General features: G+C 44.3%; 1 protein-coding gene across 3 annotated transcripts in view; it reads left to right on the forward strand.

Moving 5' to 3' along the window:
- TRIO (trio Rho guanine nucleotide exchange factor) overlaps positions 1 to 12,080 on the forward strand; it is a 222,543-nt gene that overhangs the window by 38,024 nt on the left and 172,439 nt on the right. For all 3 annotated transcript variants that reach the window (XR_004678030.1, XM_034998849.1, XM_034998847.1), the window contains exon 8: positions 5,573 to 5,803. Coding sequence is in view for 2 of the 3 variants with exons in the window: in XM_034998849.1 (XP_034854740.1) it covers positions 5,573 to 5,803 (231 nt within the window). In the remaining variant the exon portion in view is untranslated. The remainder of the gene's footprint in view (positions 1 to 5,572; positions 5,804 to 12,080) is intronic.

The following is a 12,080-nucleotide window of genomic DNA, read 5'->3' on the forward strand; positions in this document are numbered from 1 at the left end:
AGCTACAGGACACGCGGACCCATCGTCACTCTTTCCTGCTTTATTAGAACTTTGATTCCAGAATCATTTCAGCACGAGTTGGAAAGGATAGTGGTGGCCGTGAGGCCATTCCCAGGCTTAACGTGGAGCTGTGTGCTCTGCAAGCCGTGGCCAGCCCCAAGCCCTGCAAAAAAAATCAAATTGTGTTGGTTTGAGTTGATGCAGATGGTGCAACTTGTTTCATGAAAGTTTTGAAGAAGGACCAGTGTTTCTTCACTGCATGCTAAGTGTAGTCATTTCTGATCATGCCTTTATATATTTTGTGTATTTTGCTTGTTTGGGTTATATCTGGGGAATAACATTTCCTAGCACTTTCATATCTACACCACCACATTTGGACCTAATTGACATATTCTAGGTCATATGTGATCTTTGGGTGGTGGCGGTTTTTGTAACCATAAGCAGTGATCTCCCGTACTGTTTCCTTTCCTTAGATCACAGCCACCTGCTTACTTTATGCAAGTGAAGAAGATTCCTTGTGGAGTCTCTTAGCTCTCATCTGATTGATGGGAAATGTAGAGCACCAAGTACCAGAAATAAGAATAGACAAGTCTCTGTGAGGTGTGGTGGAACACACAGAAATCCAGATCTTGCCAATCTTACAAATCTCACGTGGAGTTTGATTAAAAGTAAATATTCAAGGGGTGCCTGGGTAGCTCAGTTGGTTAGGCATTTGCCTTTGGCTCAGGTCATGATCTCTGGGTCCTGTTATCGAGCCCTGTGTTAAGCTCCCTGCTCATTGGGGAGCCTGCTTCTCCCTCTCGCTCTGCCTCTCCCCCTGCATGCTCGCTTGCTCGGTCTCAAATAAAATCTTTTTTAAAAAAAGTAAAATTCAAGTACCAGACCATTATTCCAGATTTTTAACAGTTAAGAATTTTCATTTGTCCTAACTGGTTTAGTTATTAGAGTATATTAGTTCATATAGTTATGGAACATTAGTTTTTGTAAAATGTAATTTGCACTATCCATGAAGTCCTCAAGCACTGTATTCCAAGAAAAACAAAGAGCAGAACCTGAAAAAAATGAGCCAGTTTGATTTCTTCAAAAATTACAGAAGTCCTGCTTTTTGATAATAAAGGTTGATCTTTTTTGCAGCTATTATCCCTTTGTGGGACAGGGTTTGACTGCCTGAAAGCTAGAAAAATATTTTTATTTTTATTTTATTTTACTTTTTTTAAAAGATTTTATTTATTTATTTGAGAGAGAGAATGAGAGAGAGAGAGAGAGAGCATGAGAAGGGGGAGGGTCAGAGGGAGAAGCAGACTCCCTGCTGAGCAGGGAGTCCGATGCGGGACTCGATCCCGGGACTCCAGGATCATGACCTGAGCCAAAGGCAGTGGCTTAACCAACTGAGCCACCCAGGCGCCCTAGAAAAATATTTTTAGATAAAACATGTAACTTCAATAAATTAATTCACCTGTTCTATGGTTAAGAAATCTAGAACTACCTCACATACCATAAACGTAGGCTATTTGTTTCAGTACTTAAACTAACTATATAGTAATATTTGGGCTGCTGTATACTTTCCAGTGTCTTTCATTATTTCTCTTCTGGTTATTGTGTACCATTTAAAAATCTTTATTTCTATGCAGTAGAATGGTTGCCTTCATAAATTTGTAGGATATTTTTTCCTTACAAAATACTATTCTACTAATGAAGACAGACATTTTGCTGGAAGTCACTGAAATAGAAATGATATCCTTTATGTGCTTGAACAGCTTCTTTTCAGTCGACATATCTATAAAAGCTGCACTGAGGGGACACCTGGGTGGCTCAGTCGGTTAAGTGTCTGCCTTTGGCTCAGGTCGTGGTCTCAGGGTCTTAGGATCGAGCTCCACATTGAGTACCACCTTGGGCTCCCTGCTCAGAGGGGATCCTGCTTCTCCCTCTCCCCCCCACCCCACAACCACTCGTGTTCTGTCTCACGTGCACACGCTCTCTCTCTCTCAAATAAATAAAATCTTTAAACAAAAATGAAAAAAAAAAGGTGCAAGGAAATAGAATTGTTTCCAAAAGGTCTGTTGGAGAAATGATTCAGTGAGCATGTGCTAGAGTCGTGTGCTGACTGTGTGTGGTCTCAGTGGGCGTAAGGGATGTTCTCTTGCCTGGAATCTGTCCGCCACTGAGAGCGGCAGCCATGACACTGACGCGGACCCTTCAGTCCCTGCTTAGGAATTCCCAGAAGGCGGGGTTCTGCTTGATAAGTTGTCTTATGTTGAGGTATTTGTGTGTTCACATTCTCTGTATGAACTCAGCCATTTCCCACCACCTGCCTGTCATGAGCCAGTGTGTTCTTCTAAACCCAATAATAATATCTGCTCCGGAGCTTTGCTGAATATTAGAGACCCCCAAGGGAAGACAGATTCATTGGAATATTCTTGCTCAGATTATTTTATTCATAGTAGTAGAATATTATTGGTATTACATGAATGCCTGTGGATACCTGGTGAGGCCTGAGAATTTTGTATTTCTAGTGTGTGATATAAAACAATGGCTTAAGATAAGAGGTTTGCTTTCTGCCAGGGTAGAAGTCCCAAGGCTGGCATTCCAGGGCTGGTGCAGTAGCTCTGTTAGCAAGAGATCTCTCGATCCTTTTGTCTTTTGCCTCTTTAGCAGGTAGGCTGCTATCCTGCTGCTATCCTTAAGGCTGCCTCAAGGTTATTATTAGCTGCTAAAGCTCCAGCCATCTCCACCAAGTTCTTGGCCGCAGGGAGGGGAAAGAGGCAAGTGGGGGATGAGCATACACCACCTCCTAAACATGTTTCCTGGAAGCCCCCTCAATATTTTTTACTTCTGTATATTGGCTACTCTTGTTTGTAAGTGAGGTTTGGAAATGCAGTTTTATGCTGGGGAATTGCCATACCTGACTATCGGGGTTTGGCTGTCAAGGAGGGGCCAGTGGACTTTGAGGAGGTAACTCTCCATTTCTGCCATACCTCTGGTCTGTATCCTTCTAACACATATTCACCAAATCATATGCTCTGTACGTTTTTTTACTTACATTTGTTATGAGGAGTAAAACTTAGATGAAATATTTATATGAATTCTTAGTAGGCTCTATAGAACATAAAATGGGTGACTTGGGGCACTGATTTTCAGTCCTAAGAGAAGCTACACCCCCAGTGATTAACAAAACATTTTCTGATGCCTGCTAGAGTAAATTGTATGAATAATCTATCTTCACATAAAATTTATGTGTGTACATATATGTAAATCACATGCCACAATATAGAGACAAAGGTGATTTATAATAAAATGTGTTCCTGTAAATGCCTAGGGACATGCACAATAGAAGAAAAAATTAGATATTCAGATTCTTACCTATGTTGGCCATAGATAAAAAACTGTTGCGAATATAGCAAATGCAGATCGGACATGTGTTACGTTGGTGACTCCGATATAGAGAATGGCATTATCGTGCTGCTATTCTGAAATGGTAAGCAGCTCTTATAAAGTTCCGAAGAAAACCAGGCACTGCCTTGCTTTGATTAACATGGTAACTGCATTCCTGAAAAAATCAGTGTATGTTAGAGTAGGCAAAAAAAAAAAAAGGAAGAACCTTCATCTGTATATGTTAAATAGAGCCTAGCTCAGATAATTGAGCAGGACAGGTCTTCATTTCGAGGTAATATCCTGCTTCTCTGGGTCCTTCACAGTGAGTCCCTTCCCAAATCCGTCATGGTGCCTCCCTCTCCAAAGTCATTGTATCACAATTGCCCACGTGAGTTTCAGTGACTTCTGGGACAACTCTCTACTTTAGAAGACTTACATTTTCACTATTTTTGTTGTTACACATGCCTGATACTAAGTGGTTTAGTTGGTTCTTTTTCACCTGTTTTCTTTGGTTATGTCACCTTGGCTGTTTCTGCTGAAGTTTTGCTATCTTGACGAGTTCGATCAGTCTAATCTATGAAGGCTGACAACCAGCCTTCATAAGGACAGTCAGCACTGCCCACAGAGGTCTCAAAATCAGGTCTTAGGAATCAAACACGTTCCATTCCAGCACGACTGAAAGTTTTAAGACCCTGGAAGGAAATTCCACAGGCTTCTGGTTGCTGGGGGCTTCCCGTGGTGGTCTGTCCCGCTCACCTCCTCCTCCTCCTCCTCCTGCGGGTTTGCTTCTCAACCCTGCTTGTGTCTGTTCACAAGGCTCCCATTTGCTCCTCCTTTCTGTAGAAACCCAGTGAGGTTTTCAGACTCAGAAGTATCTGAGCACAGGGATCGTGGTGGTGGGGGCTGACTCGAGAAGCCCCCTGAATCACAGCCTCACTACATTTTAGGCCATGTGTCTTTTCGATCGTCCGATGTTGTATTTTTTTCTGCCACATCTGGCATAGTCCTTTATAAATCTTAAGAATCACTTAAAGGCGCCTGGGTGGCTCAGTTGGTTAAGCGACTGCCTTCGGCTCAGGTCATGATCCTGGAGTCCCTGGATCGAGTCCCGCGTCAGGCTCCCTGCTCGGCGAGGAGCCTGCTTCTCCCTCTAACCCTCTCCCCTCTCATGTACTTTCTTGCTCTCTCAAATAAATAAATAAATCTTAAAAAAAAAAAAAAAAGAATCACTTAAATGTAAAAAATACATAGTGCTTTTCTTTCCATATTCCATTTTTACCTTTGCTTATTTCTTTGGCTAGTCTGAATGCTTTCATTTCATTGTAATTTGGTAGTTAGCTGCCATAGTATAGAAATAATACTGAAATCTCTTTCAAAAAATGATGGCACTTTAATTAAAATTTCTTTAAGTTCATGAATCAAGTAAAATGGTACTTGAAAATTTTTATTCTGTGAGGTAAAATTGCTATCCAACTACATCAGAAAGATTAAGTACATAATTCTTTGCCAAGGGCTAGATAGTATTTTTTTAACTGAGGTTTTGAGATTCACTGTTAAAATTTTGCTCCACTGTGATTGTTTTTTTTTTTTTTTTAAGATTTTATTTATTTATTTGAGACAGAGAGAATGAGAGAGAGAGAGCACACGAGAGGGGGGAGGGTCAGAGGGAGAAGCAGGCTCCCTGCCGAGCAGGGAGCCCGATGCGGGACTCGATCCAGGGACTCCAGGATCATGACCTGAGCCGAAAGCAGTCGCTTAACCAACTGAGCCACCCAGGCGCCCTCCACTGTGATTGTTTAATTCTAACAATACCTCAAGAGAAAATTATTACATTTAATCTTAATTTGTAGATAACTCAACAATGCAATTATATCAACTGATATATGCCATTTAAGGCAAAATACTATGTTTATTCATTAAGAATGGCATTTAGTGTCATGTATGAAAATGAACATTCTTTTAACTCGGTGTTTTACCACCTTTGGTCCTGTGGCATCACTGGAGAACTGAGGGATTTGTTTTAAATTTTATTTTGTTCTTTATAAAATATGCTTTGAGTAAAACTGCAGTTCATATTTGTATGTGAGTGTGAGTGCGTGCGTGTGTGTGCATGCATGCACACGCTCCGAGCCCGGTACTGGGCTCCCGGCGGGGGTAGAGCTGCGACCCTTGGCTAATCGGCCCTCTGTTCTGTCGGAAGGTGAGCCAGGACGGGAAGTCGCTCCTTGACAAGCTCCAGCGGCCTTTGACTCCCGGCAGCTCCGATTCCCTGACGGCCTCCGCCAACTACTCCAAGGCCGTGCACCACGTCCTTGATGTCATCCACGAGGTGCTGCACCACCAGCGGCAGCTGGAGAACATCTGGCAGCACCGCAAGGTCCGGCTCCACCAGCGGCTGCAGCTCTGCGTGTTCCAGCAAGACGTGCAGCAGGTCAGTCTGGGCCCGCTTTGCCGCCTGCGATGGAGTCGGGGCCGCGCGCACGCAGCTGCTGTGCCTTCCGCGAGCGCCCGTGGCTCTGAGCGTGCGCGCGGGCTCCTGCCAGCCGCGGGCTCTCGCATCGGCAGGACGCGTGAGGCGGTGCGGGGCCTCCGCCGGAGGCTCGGAGGCTGTTCTGGGAACAGGGCATCCCCACTTACACTTACCCAGCGGTGCTTCTACCCGGTTTTGTTATGGTTCAGCGTCTGCCCGTCCTCTGGTCACTGAAGCAGTAAGCTAAGGGCGCTTCATGAGGTGGTGCGGTCTGTGATACACAGTAGGTGCTTAGCAGGTACTAGTCTGGCCAACAGAAAGTGGAGGTTCGTGACTGTTAATTTCCAAGCGGCTTTCATCTTGTTATTGTTATGCCCCTATTACGGGGTAGAGAAGACTGGCCTGCTGCCAGGGTTTTGAGGATTAAAGCTATGGTAGCATGTAAAACATGATACAGCTTTAGTGATAAACAAGGTAACAGTTGTGTCCTTGCCCTAAAATAGAGGGAAACACGGGTGTGGACGAGGTGCGAACGCTGGGGCTGAGGAGATCCTGGGGTATGTGTGCAAGGAAGCCGTCCCGGTGATAGGTCTGGAACAACACCTCCCTCTTGCCTGAGTGCCCAGGAGCCCAGGAGCGCTGCTCAGACATGTGTGGCTTCAGATTTCACTCTCCCCATGTGTCACCCGAAGGCCAGTGGGCTTTCCTGCTCAGGGGGCTGAGACTGTGGAGAGTCGTGCTGTGTTCCGATGAACACAGAGATTCTCTGTATTTTATTGACCATCATTCTTCACGTAATGTGAGTCTGGTGAGTTCAGAATACTTTAAATTGCTCTATAATTTTTAATTTTCACATACAATGCTTTGATTCTACTTACGGGTATTGAGTCCTCTGAAGATTGCATATACCAAGTACCTCAGAAACGATCATTTTGATGTTTTCATGCCTCTTTCCAATGCTATTTTAATCAAAGAGGATAATTGCCAGGGAAAGAATGGAGAGCAGGCAGTGAACGGGGGGGGGAGTCAATGTCAGGGAGTTATTTGTGGGAAAAGAGGTGCTGTGGTTGAAAGCATGAATATCAGCTTCCCCTGATTGTCTAAAAACTTCCACAAACCACGAAATGTTAATAGTTTCAGTGCAATTATTAAAGGATTTTCCCACTCACCTCCCGTCCCTTGGATCAAGTGTTCATTACACACCCATGGACCAGCACGCCCTCTGGACTTGTGTCTGAAGCAACAGCAGGGGCTCCCCTCCCCCGTCGCCCCAACTCTGAGGGCTCCATGGGGCACCAGGCACATGAGAATAAGCCACTGGGCAGTTTATGGCAGGGGGAGGCACCTTTGGGAATAGGCTGAGGAGTCTAGCCATCTAATTTGGCACCAAGTACTTAATGCCCTTGAATTTGAAAACAGCAAACATTACATTTCATATGTAGAAAGGTAATTATGATAATTATGAGACCAGTTCTTTAAGCTAGATTTTTTCTTCTTCTCAAACATCAGTAGGTTGGGTTTGATGTTAGCAGGAGAAAGCATTTTGCAATACACATAATGCATATATGGTCCTATTAGCATTCCATAGAAAATAGATAATTGCTCTTTAAGGGAAACGTTCTTTTGATTAAATGATCTGGAATGGTCTGGACTTGTTATGCAAACAGGAAGTTGTTGTGTAGGCTTGACTTGTGGAGCAAGAACTGAAGTTGATAAGATTATGCAAAGCAAGTGCTTTACCTCGAAGGAATCCATAGGATGTCAGAACCAAAAACGTGTTTCTGAAACTCAAGCAATTATAACACGTGGAAATTTTTGCTCTATTGAGCATAGACTAGGAGAGGTAAGCTGAGAATAAATGGAAAAAAATAGTAGTCCTTTAGAAAGACATTGTCAGCAGAAGGTAAATTTGTAAAGATGAACACAAAATCCACAAAAAATATAAGTCAACTAGATACCACAAGTGGTTTTTGCTTGGTTGTTTTGAGTGATGAAAAAGCATCCGTAAATACTGCTGAGAAAAAAGAAAAGCAACCAACTGCACAATAGGTATGGAATGATGACATTTTTTATGGAAACAACCCACCCAAAGAATACATGCTTGTCTATGGAAAAATCTTGGAACGAATAGAAGACAGAGTGTCAGCAGCACGTTTTCCAGGAAGAATGGCATGATCTTTGAAACATGAATAATTTTGGTTTAGTGTTTTAATTTTTTTTTTTCCACAAGCAAAGGGGGTGCTATGATTTCTATATGGAAGATGCTGAGGTGGACGGGCAGGTGAGGCCACAGCTGCGGGGGGCCACTTGCCGCTGGAGGAGGCACGACTGACTCAGGGGCCCACGCTACCTGCTGACAAGTAGAAACCTTCGTCCTTGTTCACTGGAAAATAAAATTAATACTCTGCCGCATTTTTTTTTTTTTTAGGATTTTATTTATTTATTTGACAGAGAAAGACACAGTGAGAGAGGGAACACAAGCAGGGGGCGGGGGGGGGAGGGAGAAGCAGGTCTCCCGCAGAGCAGGGAGCCCGGTGTGGGGCTCGATCCCAGGACCCTGGAATCACGACCTGAGCTGAAGGCAGACGCTTAACGACTGAGCCACCCAGGCGCCCTCTGCCACATTTCTTGATGATGGAGTAATAGATGTATTCCCATTGCCTTGTGTTGACTGTTAGAGCAGCCATGCATGGATGTTTGGTCGTATTACCGCTGAGCAGTAGTCTTCAGTTGAGGGTAGGCTGAAGTTTGCTCTAACAGCATCAGTTTGGCTGTACTTGTTCGAGAGGGGTGGTATGTGTGCAAGTAGGCATGGTGGTATGCTCGCAGACGCATTTTCCTGCTCAACGGTTCAGTCTGCCTCTCACACTGGTGCCATTTAGTTACTCCAACACGTTGGGCAAGGTGAAGGGCCCCAGAATTCCCTTTCCTGAAGCAGGCTGCCCTCCCCAAAGAAGCCAGTAAGGCAGGAAGATCTCCCAAGAAAGCCTCTTGCCCCCACCCCCACTCCGGTCACCCTTCGTGTGTATGAGTGTCACCCCTGCTGAGTTACTTCTTGGAAGAACTCCTTCCAGTTGATGTGGGGCCATTAACTAATATTCTGAGAAAACAGTAAAACAAATCCAGTATCCTCTAGATTCTTCTCATCCACATTTCATTCCTTTTTTTTTTTCCCCAAAGTCTCTTACTCACATGTGTGACACTCAAGAGATACAGAGGTAACTGTGTTGCATATGTCAAAGCTCCTTTTCTCAAGGAATTATAATCTAGTAAAAGATCATTTGATAGTCTAATAAATTATACCATAACATGCTCAGATTTAGTGTTTAATGTCTTTGGTTATTGTCAGGTGTAATTGCGCTAAGGCGTGAATGTGAGTCACGCCTCTGAAGGGGTTAGCTGGAGCGAGGAAGTACAACGAGCTGCCCTCTTCCATGTTATCTGCCTACCTTGTACTTGCATTTTAAGGGTGAATATCTATGCCTTAATGTTGTGTGCAAACATGGGGGTTCCAGAAAGCTTTGTCCGTGTCCGTCTCAAACGTCAAGGGTCTGGTATACAGGGAAAATGAAGAGACCTTCATTTTAGAGGTGCGAGTCACAGTTTGAGCTGCTCTTTGAAGGATGGGTAGAAAGTCAGCAGGTTGAGGATTGGGCAACGGGAACTGCAGTGAGATTCGAGACACAGAAGGGCAGGGCCTGTCCAAAGAGCTGCAGGCAGCACGGCGTAGGCGGGATGGAGAGGTGTGAGATGGGCTAGGTGCTGGAAAGGTGACCTCATGATGAAAGCTTGCACCTTGTTTCTGTGAGCATGGGGATGCCATTGAAGAGACACAGTGGAACTTGCCTGAGTGCTGCAAATGGGTGCCAGGGCCTGGGGTGGCTTGTGAGTGGCCGCGAGGCTTATGTGAGGAACACGTAGATGGCATTCTGCTCATCTTGGTGCTTCAGGTGCTTATTACCGTGTATGTTTCTCTCCTCTCTTACTCTCACAGCCAGCCTGTTGAGCCAATGCTTTCCCCCTGCACTATGCTGAGTTCACACCAGGCAGGGCCTGTGCCGTGTGCATTTTGACTCGTTGCTCTGGGCAGTGGGGGGTGGAGGACAGGATCCTGCATGTGTTAGAAAGCTTGCCCTGGTTGCAGTGTGGTGAGGGAGTTGGAGGGAGCGAGACTCCCAGCTGAGACAGGCTAAGTCCTATTGTGGACGTCCGTGCATGTCGTGGAGGAGTCTTGGAGAACAGAAGCATGAGGTCCGTGGGGCAGTGGTCTGTATTTTATTCACTGCTGTTTCCCAAGTGTCTGGGATTCAGTTCAGTATTTGTAAAATGAGTGAATGAATGGATAGATGAAGAAATTTAAGGCATTAGCCAGTTTTGCTGATTAAAGATTCTTTTGGGTTAAAAGTTTCTTCATTTATTCTGGAAGGGGGTAGGTTGGCCTTATATTGGAAACAAGTGATCTAACTAGGAGATCTGCTTGAAGGAATGGGAGTTTTGCTTGATGTTGGGGATTCAGGAGTGGCGGGGAAAGGAAGGGATAATTTCAGTGCATGGGAATTATGCAAATGTGGCGAGGTCTCTAGTACAGATTTTAGCCACTTGAATGCAAAGTGAGGGTCTTAAATGCAGCAGGGGGAGGGAAGTCAGGATATGCCATAAAGGCAAAGAAAGAGGTTTCAAGTGCCCAGAGAAGCTATTTTATAGGTTTGCCTTGGGTCCTACTAGGCTGCTCTCCTTATGCCAGTTAAAGCTGTCTCATTGTGATGCTTGACTTAGGGGTTCTTGTTTGGTATCACCTACAGTGGACCTAACTTTTAAGTGAAGGTTTTGAACCTCATTGTCCTTTGCTCATTCATTTAAGTCAGGAGGGTGGGTTTTTCTCATCCCACTCACCAGAATCATTATATAGCCCTAGCTACTTAACATTTTCTTCTGTGTACATTCCCACGCTCACAGTTTTGATTGTGGCTGGTGATAAGAATGGTTAGAGGATTGCCATCTTTTCTGAGAGCTTCTCCATTGGAATTAGGGAGTACTGGAGGGTAAGGGTTTGGGTAGGGATCGGGAAGCTGCCGGGGGCCGATGGAGGCTGATGCTGATCTTCCTGGTGGGTCTAGAGCCAGCTTTAATTACTTTTTTTTTGTGGTAGTGAACACAGGAGAGACTCGGCTGTGAGGGTTATCTTGGTAACCAAACTCAGAAGGAGCTGAAAGCCGATAGTGGGAGTTCAAAGGGTGGGAAATGGATGAATTTCTTCCCCCAAAGCAGATAGAATACAGGACTGCAGGATACATGAGCTGGCAGGACAGGGAGCTGGAGCCCAGGGGACTGGGGTAAATCAGGAGTAGAGAGCAGAGGTCATCAAGCCCTCGAGGACTCCTGCGCTCAGGAGCAGGCAGAGCCCGGAAAACCCTAGACCTCTTGGGACTCCCTTTTATTGAGTGCCAGCCACATTGCCTGGGACCCCAAAGTGGAAAATGCCCAGGGATTATTAGCTGGACAGGGGATACTGCATGCATGTAGACATGTGCATGTGTGTGTATTAATGCAGTTCAATAACTAGACTTACGCTATACATAATAACTTCAGTGTACCAGATTAAGATCTGGACATAGGAAGATTTGGGGGGAGGTGGATGACTTTGGACTCTTTTATATTCATTTACAAACTAAGAATGAGAAAAATAAACAGATTAGCCAGTATTGATAGAATGATGTGTTTGGTTGGAGTTTGATGGGAATATCCAAGGTGAGACTATTTATATGAGTAATAACCTACCTACCACCTTCCTCCTTCCTTTCCTTCCTTAGCTTCTTGGTTTTCCTTAAGAAATTTCATGTACTTATGTAATTAAAACTAGGGTAATAACCATGAGGACTGGTGATTTAAATATTTTTAGAAGATAGATGGGTAGGTAGGTGATGTTAAAGTTTAAAATTATGCCAACTTCTCTTTTTTTTTAAGTTTTTAATTTTAATTCCAGTATAGTTAACATACAATGTAATGTTAGTTTCAGGTGTACAATATAGTGATTCAGCACTTCCATACAACACCTGGTGCTGATCACAAGTGCCCTCCTTAATCCCCATCACCTATTTCACCTATCCCCCCACCACCTCCCCTCTGGTAACCATCATTTTGTTCTCTGTAGTTTAGAGTCTCTCTCTTGCTTTGTCTCTCTTTTTTTTTTTTCCCCTTTGCTCATTTGTTTCTTAAATTCCACATGAGTAAAACATAT

Source organism: Mirounga leonina, unplaced genomic scaffold, assembly GCF_011800145.1.
Source record: "Mirounga leonina isolate KUSES-001 unplaced genomic scaffold, KU_Mleo_1.0 Mir_95, whole genome shotgun sequence".
Classification (NCBI taxonomy): Eukaryota; Metazoa; Chordata; class Mammalia; order Carnivora; family Phocidae; genus Mirounga; species Mirounga leonina.